We start from the raw sequence: 21,918 nt of genomic DNA, 5'->3' as shown, positions 1-21,918 counted from the left end.
TGCTGATTTTAATCTCTCAGGACTTTCTTAGTGGCTCTACTCTGCTGAACTGGCACTTGCTTCTAGAAGTGAGTTATTATTAAACCTGTAGGTCAACTGTGGCACTAACAACTCTTTGGAAGCTTTCAGCCACAGTGTACAATTTGCTAGTCTAATTAAATATTAATTCTAAGTGTTACATTTTGTGGCTAAGAGCTTTTATTTTCCATCATCAGCCTGGAAGAGAACGAGGTTACAAGGCTAATTTAATCTCTCCCTTTGTACTCCCCAACATTAAAGATTAACTACATAGGGTATGAAAACATTATTAAAAAAGCTAGAACTCTTTATATAATAATAATGTAATTAATAGCAAAGGGCTAAAACATAACATCAGGGCATACTATTTGACCTGGTACTTAAGCAGCTGGAAACTATAGCTAGTAACAAGCACATCTGTCTTAGCATTAATAGACAAATATCTTTTTTCAAAGACACTAAGCGTGCTTTAAGGAAGATAAGCATCTGAGTCAGAAAACAAAAATAATTTAAAAGTCCTACTTCTTTCAAAGGAATTCTTCAGATAGTTTGTAACACAAAGGATAAAATATTTAATAATTTCATTTACAAAATAAATGCACAATTAAACTATTTTTAAATACAAAGAACAATGTAAAAAATAATGTAAAAGACCCTTCCCTCATTTTTTTTGTATCTAGTTCACATATATTGAAAACACAGGTCCTTCCCTGCTTCTGCTCCCAGAACAGCTGTGTCTGTGCCCAGACACTGGTCATCAGAAAGATGTGGCCCAGCAGCCAAAGATCCCATATGCCTCAACAATGACACACTTCTCTATACCATGAGACACTCTACTCTCTAGACCATTGATAAATTTGAGCTTGGCCTTAACCAGCCCTTTAGCTAAAAACCGCTAACACTACAGAACTACATATCATTCACAATATGAAACAACATCCCGATTGTTTTAGAGAAAGTGAAAACACACACACACACTCTGATTATTTTCTTTAAACTGTGCCAAATACACTTTGCACTTTGGTCAGATGAAACACAATAAAAGGGTTCTAAATGATATTTTTCCCTTTTTAAAATGAACACAAATATTTAATGTGTATATCTACATTAAGATAAAATGCTCCATGTACTGCCGTAGATGCTCTGTAGAGACAAAAACTAACAGACAACGCGAAGTGTAAAAATTTCAGCCATTTTTGACCAAGGAAAGCAGTTGAACAGACAGTGCGTGTGCGATGCACAGAGCTGCGGCAGGTTTGGAGTATGACAAGTGCTGCTCACATGCACACAGCACAGAACACAACTGGGCTCTAAAAGAATCCCAATTTATACTGAGGGTTGAAATAGTTCTATTACTTGCTATTTCCAGGAAAAATAAACTACATTTACAGTACTAGACATATACAAAGTTACTAGAATTTGACATATACAGTACAAAACTTAAATGAGTTAAATATTGTTCAGTTCACTTGAAAAAAAATCTTTTAAATCTTGTAAATGCATCATTTTTCTACAATCACTTTTGGGCCTATTAAGATCCGAAACAATTACAGGTTGATTATTAGATGACAGCATCTTGATTAAGAGAGGAATCATGAAGAAAATGAGACCTAGAATATCCAGCTTATTTATCTATTAGTAATTAGTCGCTACTATGTTCAAGAGGTTATATCAGTAATTTTTATCCTTAAATGTTCTCCTTATTAAAGTAGAGTTTTAAAAATAATTTAAAACTGCCTATCTTCCTGTGTGTGTAGATGTACATGTGTGCAGGTTTCTGTGAACACCAGAGGTATCAGATCCCCATGGAGCTGGAGTTATAAGCAGTTATGACTGCCCGACATGGTGGTGGGAACAAAATTTAGGCTCTAAGAGCAGTGTGCTCTTAACTAGTTACCCATTCCTCCAATACTCACTATGTCCCTTTAAAAAGCCACTTAAAATAGTTTAAGATATAAGATAAAACAGTTTAAAATATACCAATCTGTTTTATAATAATGAGTATCACAACAATTACAGGTAAAAAATATTTTCTCAAAAATTTGTAGTTATAAACAAAACTTTGATAATTCACCAAGCAGCTTCATTCAATTCTTTAAATTAGGCATCATTCATTCATTCACTCATTTATTTGTTTATATGTACTTGGGCATGTGTGTTTATTTATTTGTATATGGGCACTCACATTTATTTATATATTTATTCAACGGGCATCCAAATTTACTTTACTTATATGTATATGGGCATACGTGTGTGTTCATATATGGGCACACACATCCACATATCTGCCTGTCTGTCTATCTATCTATCTATCTATCTATCTATCTATCTATCTATCTATCTATCTATCATCTATCTATCTATCTATCTATCTATCTATCTATCTATCTATCTATCTATCTATCTGTCTATCTATCATCTATCTATCTATCTATCTTCTACCCACCTACCTACCTACCTATCACCTATCTATTTATTTATATGTCTATGGGCACATAACTGCCATGCCATTCATGTGGAGGTCAGAGTTGGTTCTCACTTTCCAATAGGTAGATTCTGGCAACCAAATTCAAGTTATCAGGGTCAATGGCAGACACCTTTATCATCTTATTTATAATTTAAGAAGAATAATGATTTCTTACTTATTAGAGAATAAAAGATAAATTAAGAAGACCATTGGGATTCACTTGCAAAATTCATATGAGTGATTTGTAAGGACAGCCACGGCTTGACTTGACTTAGCTGCTAAAATTCTGGACCTGAGCCCAGATGGGAAAGTTTCTCTACAGACAAATGTTCTGCATTATTCACTTCAGTGGCTTTAAAGCTCTAGTATATTAATATTATTGACTAATCTGAAAAGCTGTTAAGATAATCTTCATTTATCTTAAAAACTCATTCAGTTTTTAGAGATTGGGCTCTTTCTTCCTTTTTTTTAAACCAAGAAATGCATTTTCTTTAGTATGAGCCCATTAGCAGTGGTTAAGTTTTGTTCAATGAGAAGCTGGGGTAAAAACTGCAAGAATCATATCATTGGAAGACAGTAACTATGTGAGAAAAATACTGGATAGAGATATCAAGTACCTAAGTTCCAATGACAATAAATAAAAACATGTTGCAATCTAGTTTCAAATTGGCAATCTGTTCTGAAAAAAAAAAGGAATTTTAATCAGTTCAGGCACTGAGGTTTTCTAAACAGATGCAGAGATTTTCATCCCTCATTGTCACAGCTAGAGGAACAGCTTAGATTGTTCAGGCTGAAGCCTCCTGAACGAGTGCAGATTGGACTCCACTGATAAAACTGGCAGCAGTGAAAAGAGAATATTCTTTGAAAGGAAAGCTATGGGAAAGGAACAGGAAAATAACCTTCCATTTTAATACGAGTGTGCCAGTGTTTACTTTCTGACAGTTTTAGGTTAAAGTGTTTTTAATATATAAAAAATACTGATCGAAGATAACCTGTCATGGGCTGTGTGAGAAGCAAACAAGCTATCAGAAATCTATTTTCTTTTTATTTTGCTAACAAAACTGTATTTAGGCACAAAACACAGTATATATTTCCTAAAAGAAATATTAGTGGTTTTCATTTTTCACAAGCACACAGCTGTCACTGGAAGTGAAAATAAAAGGCATAAAATGTTTACATAATTTTGAGATAAATTTCACCAACAGTTAAGACAATTCCCATGTATAAGTCAGAAAGAAACAAAGGTGTCATCTCTGACTAGATATGGAAATTAAAAATTGCCATTTTAAAGTACTTTAGTTACTTTGCCACAAATAAATCTTGCTAAAAGGCATCAAAGGGGAAAAAACCATTTGTTCCCAATAGTTAGTGTGTGTGTGCTGGGGGTGGGCGGGCAGGAGTAGAGTGCTTAACATACTAGGAGGATAATAACCATTCATATACAAATTTATGCGTTAAATTTTGAAAGTCAAAATATTCTTATAATTTAACATGTAGAAGAGTTTAAAGAGATAGCTACTTCTCTTAGCTAGAGCCTTTTTTTTTCAGTCTGTGATAACTTTCCTCAACAAGAGTGGAGCAGCTACGCTGTGAGAATGTCAGCATCTGCTGTTATTGTCACTAAGGCTGTCTACTGCCCGAGTCTGAGAGACCACATGCTCGGCTGTCCTCTCATCTCGCCATCCTCACCAATTAACTACTAACATGGAGGGCTGTACACATGCTCTCAGGGGCTCTTTAACAGGCGTCTTGGCCAGTGGAACAACTACTCAGCAGGGATGTGGGAACGGAGTAAGGCTGCAATATAGGGCACTCTGCCCTAGTCACACTGCACCCCACAGTTCAGGATGCAACAAGAATCATGGTCAACGGAGCCACCTCACATACATTTCAGGACACTGTAATGTATAGTTTTGTGTAGACACTAAACTATATTCTAGCAAGGGAGTTATGAGTAATAATACTTCATAAGGAAACTATGTAAAACTACATGTATGTCTGAAGACATTCAGAATCACTTGCTAAATACTTTTAGTCCTTTAAAAAGATACTTAGAACTTATTTTTACACATTTACTTCAAAGTATGTTCATCAGCTTCTACTGTGCTGTTATAGAATTAACCTTTAATTCAAATGAAATAAAAATTTCAAGTTTAAAGTTGTGAGACTGAACATAAAATAGTTCAAATTAGAACTTTAAAATCACCCTTGTTCATTCTGCTTAGAAGTATCATTACAACAATAAGTTAAAATCAGTTTTGAATCTATTATTTTCCCTATTTTAACTTCTCCCCCTCTTTTGCAATTTCCTTAACTATGTGTTCCTTCCCTACAATGAAATTAAACATGGGAACCATGCCAAAAGTACAATAAAGGGTAACTAATCATTACTGTACATGTCTGACAGAATGCTAATAACTGAGATAAGAACAGTGATTGGCTGTTTTACCATTCTAAGAGATGAAAATATTTTATATACTCTTAGTCTAGTGCTAATTTAAAGATGCTTAATTACATGAAAAAATTTCCAAGGATATCAAACGACATTTCTTTTTCCTGACAGAAACAATTATCAACATCAAAGCTCAAATATCCCCCTGCAACACCATACAGGAAAAAAAAACAAACACCAAAAACCTTCAAGACACCCAGAAAAACAAGGAAAAAAAAACCCCAAACCAGAAACGCTCAAATTATTTTTTTGTTTTATCCTATCTTTTGCATCCATGAGGACAGTGACTTTGTCATGTTCAATACACTATCTCCATAGATACCTATGCATGTCTGCTGTATTTGAATGAATAAATGAGGGAGGGAGGAGGGAGGAATGAGGGGAGAGAGGGATGGAGAGAGGGAGGGAGGGAGGGAGGGAGAGAAGGAGGAAATGAGCTAATCAGCTCTTAGTCCCACAAGCACCATTTCAACCCTGTCTTATAGACTCCAGAAATCGTACTGGTCATGAAAACCGATGTGAGTCTTGTGTAGTTTATGCCACTAAGAAACTGACAGCTGTGTATCCTTGCTTCCTGGTGTGTCTTCAACCCAATCCACGGGAGGACACCGCCGAGTGTTTTCCATAAAAAGGGTCAGGGAACTGAAGATTCTCTTTCTGCTGTTCCTAACATGCCAAGCAAGTGCCTCCCTCTGAGCTGCTCTCTCAGTCCTTCTATTGCATTGTCACACTGAACACTTTAATTTTTGACAGGTCTATCTTCAGATTATCAATTCTGAAAGTCTCTGTTGATGATGATGGCTAACACACACTGAATGCCTACGATGTATCAGGACTTGGTATTTCTCATCCTCTGAATTGGGGACTTTTGGCCTCATTTTATCAATAAAGAAGCTAAGACTGAGAAAATTAACCAAAACCAAGTAATTTATTGAACATTTCCACCTGCAAAAGCACATTATTATTATTTTTTAATCACTGAATACAGTTTTGTCCCCATCTTCCTTAACTGGATTCTACACCAGCATCTTTATGAAACAAGCAGCACAGTACAATGACTAAGTGAGCAGCAACTAGAGAGGCGCCGCTCAGGTCCAACTTCTGATGTGTATCTTCAGAAAAGATGACAGCAACAGCACACAGTGGAAAGATTCCATGGGCTACTATCTAAAAAGTTCAGGAACACAATTGGCCTACAGTAATTACTATACAAGTTCTTGTGAAACAAACTTAATCTTTCACTTTTTGTATATTCATATGCTTCTAATGTGTGTGTGTGGGGGGGTGTAAAGGGAGAAATCAACTTTGGGTGTAATTCTTTGAGCACCCTTCCACCTTATTTTTTGGGACAGGGTCTCTCACTGAGACCTGGAGCTTGATGCAAGTCTGGAGGATCCATTTGCATCGTCTTCTCCAGTGCCAGAATTCCAATGGGGCATCACTTTACCTGGCTATTAACATAGGTCCTGGGGACCAAACTCAGATCTTCATGCTTACTGACTAAGCTACCTCTCTAGTGCTTCTGATTAAGCTTCTAAACAAACTGCTACCAGCTCTTATTCTCTATGCTTTCCCTTCCAGTCTTTGTAAGTTATCAAGAGTTTTATTCCTTACTTATATCATACCTGACTTGAACAAATTGGTAAGCTACATTTGATAAATGTATTGATACAAAAGCAAATATATAGTTTTTAAGGCAGTTGTTTTTTATAATTCACTTGATTATAAAGCAAGTTTAGAAACCTGCCATGTATGATAGCTTTCTCATGTGTGGGAAATGAGAACTGTTACAAGATGGTGGGTGGTGGGTGGTCTTTCTAAGAGCACTGTCCATTCTGAGGAGCACGGTCATGCTGCTTAATTTTAAACACACCACCTGTCTGACCTTAAATCTTGTTATTTCTATTTCAATACATTAAAAACATAAGTTTAAACAATACTGTTGTACAAAGGTTTAAAAGTCTCTAAACATTGGCTATATGTCCTTGTCATTCAACCACCTGACTTGTGGTGTAGACGGGCTGACATGAAAACACCTGAGAGCATTACTGTTCCTCCTTGAAACACAAGGTAAAGGAATCTGTCAGAGATGTCACAGTGGATGTGACCTTTTAAAGTGATAATCATTTGTAATATAGCTTTTTGTTTTTCCTTAAAAATTTTCATAGTCTTTTAAAATTAAATATAAAATTGCTTTTTCACAACTGTTTTCTTTACTTGCAATTTTGCAACAAAGGAAACATCTATCCATCTATATATTTATCCTTTGTCAGTAATGGAACTTTTTGCCTAATCTTTTACATACTCTAATGGTTGAAGACTTTGCAATGATAATTTTGTATTTAAAAATACTAAATAGTAGCAGTGTTAGTCAAGAGCTAAGTTGTAGAGTTTTTGTGACCATTGAGAAGCTATGTGATTAACTGTGAATATGGAAGGGGCTAGAATCCGAGGGGGAAAAATGGGCCCTGCCATTTATCAACTGGACTACCTTGGGAAGCAGAGTTTAGAACTAAGTATCTCACAGGGTTGTGGTAAAACCCACAAACAGAAAGACAGTGAAATGCCAGGGCCTCGTAAGCAGCTGCAGGGCAAGTATGAAGAGCTGAGCTTTCACCTGTAGCTCCACATCTATCATCAAAATCAACAAGCTCACCATGTGTAACCAGGCTACTAATGAAGTATTTATTTTACAATAACATTGATGCACAATGAAAATATTACAAATATACACAGCATGACTAACATTATTAGAGAAGGGTTTCCCTACAATATTTATAAAGATTCGAGATCATCATATTAATAACATAAAAATACATAATATTTTGTTATTAACATAATAAAAACATAATTTATGTTTAAGAACTATCTGTTAAAAGGCTGCAAAGGAAACATGAGTTAACCTATTATGTTTATTAAAAATAAATTCTACTGGCCAGTGAGTAGAAATCTCTTGGCATTTATGCCTCAATTTTCAGCCATTACTGTATATAATTAACATATAATTAGTGTAACTCATTGATATTTTAGTGCATTTATCACTTGCTAGAATGGCTTAGGTATGTTAGAACAAAGATATATATGCAGTTTCAATAATTAGGTATTAGAAACCATTTTCCAAGTGAGAATCAATATTCATTCAACTCACATTTACTGACCATCTATCTAGGAAAATCCAGGTGTTGAGCAAAGAAGGTTTTGCTCATACTAATAAAATATTATTATAAAGCCACATGAAGTCCGGCCTTGACTTCATACAAGACTACAATGTATAAGATATTTGAGATCACATGAAGTCACATCTGTAACACTAGAGCACTACCTCAAGGTCCAGGCTGCTTGGGATGACAGAGGAAGAGAGGAGCAGTAACGTTTCATCACATATTTACTTAATGAATAATTAGAATGGTAGAAACCAGAAGCTGTTTAAAAACACAAATTAAAATTGTGCAAAAATTCAAGAGGAATATATTAACTCATGAATACAAGAAATGTACAACATAATTAGGAGAAAATAGGAAAAGTTCTTAAGAGAGGCCAAGAAAAAAAAGACTGAAGGCTAATGGAGATGATCAAAATCGATGAAACTTATCATGATTTAAACCTTGTATTTCAAAAGACTATTAAGAAAAGCGATGTCACAAACTATAAGAGAATGTGCAAAAGCACACGGCTTAATATATACAAAGAACTTTAAAAACTGATAATAAGATTAACCAACAAAATGGAAAAAGAACCAGAGGATGAACAGCCAATGAGCACAGAAAACAATGGCCAGCATCCTTAGTGACAAAGGAAAAGAAAAATAAAGCCAATTATCCTCCATGTCTCCACTGGATAAGGAAGACAGGGTCTTACCTGGATCAGATGTGTTGGTATTGTGATGACACAGACTGACAGTGAAGCTCTTAGAAGGCCACGGAGAACATAGAGGAACTTGGTAAGACTGTGTCTGTTGTCACAATTTTCTGTACAGCAAATGTCATCTTCCCATAACGGTGAACCAAGGTTCTGAATTCCTATTCTTAAAATGTTTTTCTGTTTTTTCTAAAAGACAGTGAGAAGAAATAAATACATAAAGTAGTTTATCAATATAGCACTTCTTTATTTACTAGTTCTTATCAGAACTCGCAGCATCAGGAAGACAACAGACGTGGTAAAAACTGATGTAATCTCAGCAAGAAGAGTATAAAGAACATACTTTAGATTAGAAAGTCGAACAAAGCCAGCGTGTTACACCAACAGTTCCAGCTACTCAGGACATTGGTGCATGCCAATTGACTGAGTGTGGGTGTTCAAGGCCAGCTCAGCAACACAGTAAATCACTGTCTATCAACAAATGGAGAATAATTTTCATGAAAATTTGAAGGTCATGATAATAATCAAATTAGAATTTTGTCTAAAGTTGAGGTGGCTATGCTAAGAATTATGTTTGAGACAGTTAAAACGACAGATAAATACCATGTGCTGTAGTCTAGCCTGCATTCCTAGCATTTGGGAGGTAGAGGCACAGAATCAACACAAGCTCAAGGCTAGAGCTGTCTATAGAACAAGTGCCAGTGCAGTCATGTGTGTAAAGTGAGACTATCTCCAAAAAACAAACAAAACAAAAACCCCAAACAATAATAATAGCAAAGCCTCAAAACAATATTAAGATGTCAGAGGCAAAGATAGAGGAAAAGGTTAATTCAAAATCTTACAAATATTCCCAGCATTATAAAACTCTACACCTCTTCCAATAAGCCAGGACGTCTGTATTTCCTAACTGTCCATCAACTGCTGTGTGAGCTTTTGTTTGAAAGGTGTTTACAAGTTTTAAACTTTTTGGTTTTATACTTTGTATTTGTCTCTAGTTTTTTTCATGAAATTGTTTTTACTGACCTAATTTAAGTTTAAAGCTTTAACACTTAGAAACTGATTATTATGGCTAAAATAATGTTGTCAATTTTTTTTCTGGAATAAAACATTTTTAAAAAGCAAGGATACTCTGGGTGGTGGTGGCACACACCTTTAAACCAAGAACTTGGGAGGCAGAGGCAGGTGGATCTCTGAGTACAAGGCTAGCCTGGTCTACAGAGCAAGCTCTAGGATGGCCAGTGTTACACAGAGAAAAAAGATCAATAAGTATCCGACAATATATGTTTACAAGTTCTACTATTTGGGTTATTCTAACTAAACAAATGTTTTGTAAATGCTTTCCTTAACAATTAAGCAATATTTCTGTGCACAAAACATGGGATATGCAAGTATTTGGAAGATCATTATTATATTTATGATGGAATAAATAAAGCTTCCTTCCTTCCTTCCTTCCTTCCTTCCTTCCTTCCTTCCTTCCTTCCTTCCTTCCTTCCTTCCTTCCTCTTTTTTTGTTGTTTTTGAGACAGGGTTTCTTTGTGTAGCTTTGGAGCCTGTCCTGGAACTAGCTCTTGTAGACCAGGCTGGCCTCGATCTCACAGAGATCCGCCTGCCTCTGCCTCCCGAGTGCTGGGATTAAAGGTGTGCACCACCACTGCCCAGCTATGGTGTTCTTTCTTAAAGCCATGATTTTAGATATGTGCCAGTTTAGATGAGCTTTCTCAATTTAGTAAATCTATTTTCCCAATAGAAAAGATAAAAATTGAATATGCACATCCATTTATAAACAGAATTTATTGATGAAGGGTGACAGTGCAAAAGAATCTAAACATTCGAAAGCCCAAGATACAAAAGTATCTCGGCATGGGAATAAAAAAAAAAAGATGATGAATTGGGACTATGAAGTAGGTGTAGGGTTTTGTATATACAGTTATTCTTGGTATTCCTGGGGGCTCTCACTCTGGAGATTGCTTTGGATTCTAAGACCTATTTATGTTCAAATCCTTTATATACAACAATGAAGTAATTGCATATAACACAGCTATCTACCCATCTACTTTAAGTCATTCCTGGATTAGTGAATTATAATACACAATACAATATAAATCAAATTATATAAATAGTAATACTGAGTTGTGTAGAGACCTATGATGAGAAAAATGTATATATTTAGTACAGATGAAAGTTTTCAGCTATTTTTAATATGTTAGGATTTTGATCTATAAAAAGTGTTTAATTGAATTTGTTTTCACCCAGAAAAATGAAGTTAAAACATACATGGGGCAGGTATTAGAAGAACAAATATGGGGAGGGTATAGAGAGGATTCAGTGGTTTAGAGTGTGCGCTTCTCTTGCAGAGGACCCTCCTTCTCTTCCCAGAACCTGCATGTGTAGTTACCAACCCACTGAAATTCTACCTTCAGGAGATTTGATGCCCTCTTCTAGCTTTTGAGGGCAACAGATTCACACACTTATAAGTGCATGTGTGTGTGCCTGCATGCGTACGACACACACATGTACACACATATTAAAACAAGATAAACCTTACTACAATTATTAAGAAAAAGAAATACAAGTATGTTCCTGGCAAATTTATGTACAGTATCTGTGAAAAAAGTGAGATGATACTTCCTTTATGACACAAAACTTAAATTTAAGTAAACTGATAAAAATATAAGGCCTTGTTTATTGCTAAACTTGTTATCTCATAGTAACAGGCCTAAGTTAGTTTCTCAATAAAATGATGAAATAGAAATAAGGAATAGAAGTTGGAGACATGGTTCAGTGGGCTAGTATGTGCAGTGCCCTGAGTTCAAGTCCTAGCACAGCTCTACCAAGACAAGAAAATAGTAACCAACTAAAGGCCACATAAAACAGAAAGAGAATGAAATGTGAACGTAAAGGAGAGAGTAGCATTCGGAGACCTGGAGACTGGTCTTTTAACACAAGGTCACTACTACTTACTGTTGTAACAAAAAGACTTGCTAAATGTTTAAAGATGCTTTTAGATATGGAATAAGGAGTTATGAATGCTTAGTGACTCTGACATGTACTAGCATTAATACCCAGAAGGAAAGAAAACACTGAATCAAATAATGAATGAATGATAAAACCTTCAAGTGTTTGGTATACAGCACATTAGAATAAAAATGAACATAACACTTCAACATAAAGAATATATTTTCATAAATAATGGTAACTGCAGAAACAAAAGCTGACACTCTTGTATTATCTCAGAAGTTAATTTTTTAAAAAATGTAGCTGATAGTTACACAGTAAATATATTTATTCCCATAGGAATATTTAACGTTTAGTCTAGTATGCCAGATTAAAAAAAAACAATGTCCAAATGATGTTATGAAGTAATTTTTAAATGCGTCCACCCACATATGTTTACAGATGAGCGATACACTTTAACTTACTACCAAGGTTAATTATACATTATAATAAATAAGTAATAGTCTGCTTTTTAGAGTATATTTTAAGTGTCTTACTCAAATATATTTGAACGTGCAGAGCAGAGAAACCTCCCGTAGAAAGCAGGACTCTTTCCCCATCAGAACGTTGTAACTGGAGAAGCTACTGCTGAAAAGGAGCACCTAGGGGTGCTCGCCTTCCCTGACTTGTCTGCAGTGTCTGCGACCAGGGAACACAGCAAGCAACACACTTCAGGATTTTATAACTTAGTAACTACACTTCAGTTCTAATAAACAGGAAGTTTACTTTTATAATGACTTATTGGTACGTTTAAGTTTAATTTGAAAGCTTTAAGCATTTTTGTTATTCACTATAGAAATGTTAACCCCAGTCTTTATGAAAGTTAGCTGTTACACTGCTTCTCACCATCAGGGAACCAAATGTGCTCCATTTTATTTGCTATCATTTTTCAAGAATAAATCAATTATTTCTTGAAAGTGGTGTGCTTTTTCCAAACCCAAACAAACGAAGAACCATCTTCATTGTGTTTCAACACAATGCTGCTTTCTAAGGACTCTTAGCAGGTTGTTTCTAAGGGGCGTATGCATGTATTCCTTGGCAAAGAGGAATATGATTTCTTGCTACTTTTTGTGTCTTATAAATTTCTTGCTTTCAGAAGAGGTGTCATCATTCTGCAAGAACAGCAGCTTTGCACACTGCACCATAGGAACTGTTATGACATGCCTGTTTCCATAGCTACCACTGCAAGTGGGGAAAGGTGTCTGTCAGGGACCAATCTGCCTCTCCAGAAGCACAGTGGCACCAAAAGAAGACATGGCACCCATAAGTCTTAGCTAGGAGCAAAAATTGCAGTAGTAAGGAAAAGAGGAAAACTGCATTCAATGCCAGGGGTCACCATAAAGACGACGGGAAACACTAAATGCTTTCCAGACACACATACATATTATAAGCCTGCTATTAAACTGGCAATAAAATCAATTTAAAAATTATCTATTTTGCCATTGAGAAATTGTTAAATATAGCAAGTAAACTGATAAAAAATTTAAAATCTATGAACTAAAGCCAATATAGAAAGATGCCAAAAATTAGTTTCTAGCTTCTATGTCTTTGTTAAAAAAAAACTGCTGTGGAGATACACTTATTAAAATAACATACGTATCTTAAAATAATACAATAATATAAATTCTTTAGTGTCAAATGCAGTTAAAATCACTAAGACAAATTTTTGCAAGGCATGATGTTTAGCAATAAAGTTTCTTTACTTGTTTAAATTAAACTAAGTAGAACATCTTCAGTAGTGGGAATTTGGATAAAATGTAAAATCAGAGGTCCAGATATCAGTTATAAAATATAGCAAAATATATCTTTTATTCAGCGAAACAATTCAAAAAGTAATGTAACAAGGCATAAAATCTTGTGAAAATTCTTACACACAATTAGAATTAAGGACTGAGCGACAGAAATATGAACACTTTAAAAAGAAAAATATGAACCTTGTAGTGAGAGGCAATTAAAAAGCATAACTAGTTATTAATCTTAGAAGCTATAAATAGGTATTTAAGGACAATCAGCAATGACAAAGCACGCGACTGTTTTGTGTGCATCCTGAGAACCCAGTTAAAACTCTGAATACACGGCTCCAAAACTTCAGGGAAACCCTGTCTCGAAAAAAAAAAAAAAAAAAAAAAAAACAAACTCTGAATACACACGAATACTTTCTACCCATTTACAATGTCTGTGAAAACAGTGTGTACATTATTGATTTTTCTCAGGCTCTCCAAATATGCCCCAGAGATTTGAAAACAAAATTCTATATATGACTAAAGAAGGTTGAAGTATTCATACCTGGGGATTAGATCCATCAAATCCTTCAGTATGAATGATGTTCTGAATGAACTGAAGCAGCTTCATGTAGCCTCGGGACAAAGAACTGTTGGTAAGAAGTGGTTCAAATACATAAATGGGCTTACTACTAAGAGAGTAAAATATCTATAAAAATAAGTAAATAAGTAAAAATATGAATGTATTGGAGTGTTTAAATATACAAGAAAATGCATCAAATTAATGTCAGACAATCTAAAAACGTTTAGACAACACTGGACAAAGGGAGTAAGTTACATCACCTTATATTAAATTGCTTAGTTTTTGACATTATGGGAGGATAAAAATCTGTGGAGACTGAGATGACTTAATTATGTCAGGCTTAGTTACCTCCAAGAAAATTAATGATTTAATGAAGCAACCTAAAAGATGAAGCCACCATAGCTTTTCAGGAGTAATCATACATAATTAACACATAGTTAATGAACTGCTAAGTCACACACTCCCAAATCAATGTCCCGATCACCTGAGCTCATCTTCCATCAAAGTTTTAATTTTCATAGAATAAACTGGTAAAAATAACTTAATAATTTGAATCTTTAGAACACGTGAAGACAAACAGCATAATCTACTAAATTTATTGTTTACCCATTTCCTTTGTTCAAAGAAGATGCAAAAATAAATGCATGGATTTAGGAAGACACCTAAGTTATTTCTCACATGATGCAAGCATTGTTTATTGCTTTAAAAACAGTAAAATGAATTTTTAAGGTGCATTTGGGACTTAAAAAGAACACTTGAGATAAATCCCCTGTAAATGTTGTGTGATATTTCAGGGACCATTTAAAAAGAATGAAGGAAACCTGCTTCCTGAGTGAAGTTAAGAAGTGTAGCAGCCCATTTGCTTAATCTGCAACATCAATAGAAGTCGAATCAGCAAAAATACATGTGCATCTCCATACATGTGTACGCTCCTGAACAGCTGCTGCTGATTCCAAAATCCCTATCTTGCAGAAACAGAGTAAACACGAGAAAAAAAAAAAAAAGCTTTCTGCACAAAACAAATGTGACTCCAGGAGATGAAGGGCTGCCGAGCACGGGTGTGTCTCATACAGTTACTGCACCCTTTCTGGGACAACACAGGCTACGGTGGACATGATATTCTACTGTGATGGGAAGAACATGTCTATAAATAACACTATGTAAAGGCAATTCTGTAAGAGTGTCTGGGAATGTCCTTCGCTTCATCCATGTTCTAGAATACAAGATTCCTTTTCAAGGTTAAATAGTATTCTACTACATATTGTGTGTATACCAATTTTTCTTCATTATCTGTTGACAACACAGGCTAACTCTGTATCTTGGCTGTAATGAACAGAGAATGCAGCTATCCCTTCAATACACTGTGTTCATTCGTTAGATATAAGTACACAAGTAGCACTAATAGATACAATAGTTGTACTTTGAACTTTGTGATGAACTGCCATACTGATTTCTATGTTTATACTAATTTATACATCTACCAACAGCATACAAAGATTTCTCTTTTTTGTGTTTTCATCAATACTTGCCCTTTATTTTGTTGATAACAGCCATTATAATGGTTGCAAGGCAACATCTCATTAAGATTTTAATATACGTAATAATATATAAGTGAATGAAAATATACATGATTACATAATAATGTAATGATTAGTTATTAGATATTTGAGATTTTTACCCCATTGATTTGTTGTCTACTTGTATGTCTTTTTAAGAGTAATGTTTACTTAGATCATTTGCCTGTTTCAAAAAAATCAACTTTCTTTGCCATTGAACTGTTTCTGTTCATAAAAATTTGAGGTATTAAGCTCTCTTTCATAAGCTCTCTCTCTCTCCTTATCATACCCCTTTTTCCTTATATTGCCCCTTGATCTTGTTCAATGTTTCATTTTGGAGAATAAAGTAAAGGCATAACACCAATATCTTTTAATCACTTTACTTATTTATCATCAACATAAAATAATCCACTAGACAATGATGCTTAGAACATTTTAAGTAATAAATTTCTTGAGTTAATTGAAGTTATTAGAGAATAATCTTTTGTAAAAATAAAACTAGGAAATACATTTATGTATACTAATCATGAATATTAGCTGCTGAATGAATAAAATGAAATAATTTAAAATTGGATTTGGGCCTTACTAAAATAGTAAGTACTAATGGTTACCTCACATTGTTGTTCAATATTTATAAAAACATATACACATATTGATAAAAATATCTTCGATTTCTATTGGAAATTTTGGCTTTATCATTGGTTCTCCAACACTGAGAAATTTTATTCTCTCTCTCTCTGTGTATATATATGCATGTGTGTGCACATGTGTGCATGTGTCTAGTGATAAGAGTTTACAAGAAGGAAATTTGTCTGCAAAAAAAGACCCTTGCTTTGTTATTACTGTTTCCAAGCATTTTTAAATCTATAAGTAAGTGTGCATATGTTTGAGCAAGTTCAGGTATGGGAGAGTCACAGTGAGTGTGTGGATCACAGAGGACAACCTTACCCACTGAGCCATGTCCTCAGCCTCTGTTTCCAAACACTTAACAAAGTTTTGACTATTTCAAATATTAAAAGACTGCCCACTTTTTAAACTTATTATTTACCTTACTTAAGTGCACTGGTGTTCTCACCTGCATGTGTGTCTGTGTGAGGGTGTTGGATTTCCTGTAAGTGGAGTTACAGACAGTTCTGAACTGTCATGTGGGTGCTGGGAATTGAACCTGTATCCTCTGGGTCCTCTGGAAGAACTGCCAGTGCTCTCAATCTCTGAGCCATCTCTTCAGCCCCATTGCGGCCCATTTTGAACCACTATTCTGCTTTACCCTTACAACTACCAACAATTTTTATATTAAAATGAGCTAATTTCAGTTCTATGTGCCTAAAGTTATCACAATATATAGAAATATAAAGCATACAAATAGTTATTTGAACTAATTTCTAAGTTTTATTTTTTTAAGTGTTTTGACTGCACGTGCATGATTGCGCCTGAGCAGGTCAGAAAGCGGCACTGAATTATCTGAAACTGAAGTTACAAATTGTAGGTGCTGGGAATCAAATTCTGGTCCTGTGCAAGAGCAACAGGTGCTCTTAACCACTCAACTATCTCTCTAGCTCTGGCACTAATTTTGAAACTTATAATACCAAGTACTTAAAATTAATTTTAGTTTCACAAATTAAAAAAAAAGATTGGTAAGCAGGAGATAGATAATTTTTTTCTTGAAAAAGGTAACATTTTGTCTGTTAAAAGATAAATTACAAATATAAAATAGAATATGGAATTGTAATAAGTAGTTGATAAGTGAAAAATTTACAGGCAGAAAGCAGACTCTTGGTATACTATTTAAGAAGCCTACCTAATTTTAGTCTTATCAGTTAATAAAGCGCTTGGTACACAGAAAATCCTGAAGCAACTTTGGTGTTCCAGCATTCGGTGGACACCTTGTGACAGACGTACAGTCATCATCCTCACTTTGTGGTTGGGAAAACTGAGGCTCATTTCAGGATAAATGACTTGTCCAAGGTTACACATCACTAAGTGACAGAAATGGCATGCAAAATGAAATTATTTGCTGGGCTTTGTTGTGCATTCCTTTAACCCCAGCACTTGGGAGGCTGAGGCAGTGAGTTCAAGCTGGCCAGGGCTATATATTGAGAACATGTCTCAACACAAATAAACCAACCAACCAAAAACCCTGAAAATATTGTAAAGCTGCGAAACTTCGCTCTTTTAACTTTTTTAAAGCCTTGGAATGTGGTGCATGGAGAGTCTAAAAGGCTCACACACACTAGTGTGGTTTCATTCACACTAGTGAATTCACACTAGTGTGGGGCTGCTGACCAATCCTTTGTCTGAGGGGCGTGGCCGCTCCAGGGGCAAAACATACCTTTCAAAGAACCTGGTTTTGGTAGGCCCCTCCCTTCTACTTGGTTCTCTGCTCTTCGCTGGAACCTTGGCTCTGTAAGTGTACCCCACTTGCTCCCTTTATTAAAACTGATTCATTCGAACAAGGCTATTTTTGGTTATTTCCAATCTCCGCCCGACCGCCACGCTTCACAACATTTTAAATGAAGCATTCCAGCATGCAGTTGTAGGGAGAGATCTTTTAGCTGTATTCATGAAATCATCTCAAATGTGCCTTGGTGGTACTTGGAGTGTGGAAAGACAAGGGAACTCTTCATACCAGTTGATAACTGAGCAGCACCACACACACAGCAGCAAGACACCAAGGCTTGGGAACTGGCTCTGGTTCAACCTGTGCCAACAACTCTGCTCAAAGTGTGATATAGACAACTTCTTGAAATTTTTTCTTGTCTCCCTTATCCACCATGATTTTTAAATCACATGGTTCAGAATGCCTTTTCTCATTAAAGTGATTTGCTACAATTTTAAAAATAAGAAATTCTGGTCACTTTAATATTTGTTTAACAACCTGGTAGAAATATTAGAGAAACAGCATCTTACAGAAAATTAAGATTATTATTCTCAAAAATTATCATCCATAATTATAATGAATTAAAATAAAGATGAGCACCTTTTGATATGATTTTGAAAGTAAATGGGAAAATGAAGTTTATCTTACCAAAGCTCTATTTGCATGTACAGTTCAAGGACTCAACTATGACAAGTAGGAAGCAACCCTATATAAGGCCAAAGACACAATACATGTCTCAACTAATTGTATAAAATACTCTGTTGAGCTAAAGTTCTATTAGCATATAATTTGCATGTGATTCCAGAGATTGTAAAGTCTTTTCACAAGTAATTTTCAAGTCACAAATTTCATTAGGATTACCCTGAAGGCTGTCATTTACTGACTTTTCGTCTCATGCTTTTCACCTAACACTGAATTTGAGTCTGACTAGGGAAGCGCAACTAAGAGAGAAGGACGCAGAGTCTAAGGTCACATTCAAGACTGAAGATGAACAATGACCAGCAGAGACCTCTGGATCACAGTTAGAAAAATACTTCACACCATGGTTAAGCAATTCCGTTTGGCATGGAGACTGTTAAGTGAAGATATGATCTTTATGAAAAACAACAGAAAATGACTGAGATGAAATATCAGATTGTGTCTCCTCCAGGCCCTAACAGAGTGTGGGGTATCCAGTCCTGGTCAACACAGACCTTCTGACACCCTACTCTTCAGTGTCTTCATCTTCTCTCTTATTGTGATACATTTGGTAGCATCTTAATGAACTATTTTGTTTCATGGCCATTCTGTACCTTCATTATCATCTTCTTTTTCAAGTTTTTCCAGCAAAACTACTTTGGTTAATAACTACGAATTCCAAGAGGCTAGTGAGTTAGCTGGAAAATCTGAATCTCCATTTTTATTCAAACTTCCAGTATCTTTTCTTTTATCACACTCATGACCTGAAAATCGAAACAATCAAAGCTACACCTAGTCCTATGTGTATCCAGAAGACACACTCGCTCTTAGATGTATCTGTCCACCTGTTGTAGTTTGGATATTTCTGTTTCTCCAGATTCCTATTTTGACTTTGACATACAATAATGTTAAGAGGTGGGATCTTTAGGAAGTGACTGGATCATGAGAATTAAGGCCTCATGAATGGGATCAGTACCCTTATAAAAGAGACCAAAAGGACGCTGCATCCCCTTCTGCCATGTGAATTGACTGACAGTTCTGGCATCTGTCTTTGGAGAAAATCTTCACTAAAGTGTAATCCTGCCAGAACCTGAGTTTGGACTTCCACATCCTTGGCATGATGAGGAGCAGACTTCTTGCTTCAAGCTACCTGGTCTGTGATATTTTTATTGTAAAAAGTCCAAAGGGAATAGATCATTGCCACCCATCATCGCCTGCACAATCTTTAGGCATGTTGCTGCACGAACTATCTATAACATCTCTCTCCTGAGCTGTGCACATGCCTGATTCTCTCAGGCTCTACTATGGCAGCATTCTTCTCTCCTACATCATTAGGTGCCTTTCTCCTCATTTCATGTAAGTAAACATACCCTCTCTCCACCCAATAAAACAACATTAATCCTATTGCTTCTGCCAGGTATGACTCTTTTTGGCACCAACGCACCTTGAATGTTCAATATCTGATATTTGTAGTCAATTCAATCCTTACATTTGCACATAAATTCAATGAAGCTTCACCACCATCATTCAATCAAGACTGCTTTTATTATGGTGATGAATGTTCTCAGTGGGTTTTTTCTTTTTACAGCAATTTAAAGATTATATATATATATATATATAGAGAGAGAGAGAGAGAGGATGTCTCTATATATCTTTGATGTCATTGTTTATGATAAATTCGCAGAAATGGGTTAATAGTAAAAAGACAGCAGACAGTCTAACTTTTGATTCCTTTTCCTAAGATTGTTTCAGTAAGTTTTACTCTCACAAGTAATGAGTGGCTGTTTTTCCATATCAGAGCGAACACAGGGTGTTATTTTAAATACCTGTCAGTTGAAAAGTGATATCTCTGATGTGAACTCTCATATTTCTGAAGCAGTGAGGCTTGTTGTATTGTCTGTGGAGAACAGAACTGTGTGTGTGTGTGTGTTTGTTTGTTGTTTGTTTTTGTTTTTCAAGACAGGGTTTCTCTGTAAACAATCCTGGCTGTCCTGGAACTAGCTCTGCAGACCAGGCTGGCCTTGAACTCACAGAGATCCACCTGCCTCTGGCTCCCAAATGCTGGGATTAAAGGCCTGAGCCACAATGTACTGCCATAAGTATATTTTTTAAAACAGTGCCATTTGTCAATTTTTGCTTTTATTATTTACACATTTCAGCATACATAAAAGCCACAGCTTAGAATCTTCCTCAATATTTTGGAGATTTGGATGGTGTCTTCTTTGCTCCCCGTGCGACTTCCACTTTCTATCATTAGCAGCTGTTTTCAACTCTTTCTCTTTTGCTCACAGTTCATAGACTATCACTTTGTTTGCTGGTTTCGATTTTGTAAGTTTCTTTGCTGTTTGGCTTTGTTGACTCCATCTGACAAAATGTCAACCCTGCTTGCAAATACCCAGGGATCTCAGTCTAGGCATGAGAGAGACTCAGCACCGGGTAGCCCTCACTTCCCAGTAAACCTTTCTAGTACACTGTCTTTGGAGTCTCTGGCCTACACACCTGTGAGAAAACTTTTGGTTTTTATCCACCACCCAACCTCATGCATTTTCTTATATTAGCACATACACATCACAGTTTCAGAGATATTTCAGTTCACCATGACATGGGGCATGGTGGAATTCATGGTGACAGAAATGTGTGGCAGTGAGCAGACCATGGGGCTGGAACCAGGGCTCTAACCTCTGAGGCCTGCTCCTAGTAACTTACCTCCACCAGCCAGACCCTGTTTCATAAAGCCTTCAAAATAGTTCCATAAGCTGGGGACCAAGTGAAGGCTACTCCAGATATTGGGGTGAGGGCCTAAACATGCAAGTTTGCGTAGGATGCTGAGAATCAGCAGGGCAGTGATTTGAATGAGAACTAACCCTATACTGTAGTTAATCTGAACACACTTTGTCTCCAATTAGTGGTGCTATTTGGAGAGTATAGGGGTACAGTCTTGCTGGAGAAGTTGTGTCACTACGGGAGGGCCTGTAGATTAAAAGCCCTGGCCACTTCTAGTTCACTCTCTCTGCTTTGTGCTTCTGGTTGAAAATGTGAGTTCTTAGCTTCTGTGTGAGCCATGAAGCATGCCTATTGCAGCCATGCGTGCTGCCCTCTGGAACCAGAAGCCAAAATAAATGCCTTCCGTAAATTGCGTTAGTCATGATATTCTATCACAGGAACAGAAAGGCAATGAATACCAGTGGGAGTAGCAGGTTAGACAGTATGTTAG

At 35.9% G+C, this 21,918-nt stretch overlaps 1 protein-coding gene across 1 annotated transcript in view; it reads right to left on the bottom strand.

Annotated features, from left to right (window-relative positions):
* Positions 1-21,918, bottom strand: part of Elp4 (elongator acetyltransferase complex subunit 4) — a 100,186-nt gene that overhangs the window by 6,630 nt on the left and 71,638 nt on the right. The window contains 2 exon segments of the mRNA XM_038331411.2: positions 8,796-8,984; positions 14,076-14,160. Of these exon segments, the coding sequence (XP_038187339.2) occupies positions 8,796-8,984; positions 14,076-14,160 (274 nt within the window).

The sequence above is a fragment of the Arvicola amphibius genome, chromosome 5, assembly GCF_903992535.2.
Source record: "Arvicola amphibius chromosome 5, mArvAmp1.2, whole genome shotgun sequence".
Classification (NCBI taxonomy): Eukaryota; Metazoa; Chordata; class Mammalia; order Rodentia; family Cricetidae; genus Arvicola; species Arvicola amphibius.
Note: the sequence above shows the minus strand (reverse complement) of the source record. Positions and strands in the feature narration are given on the sequence as shown.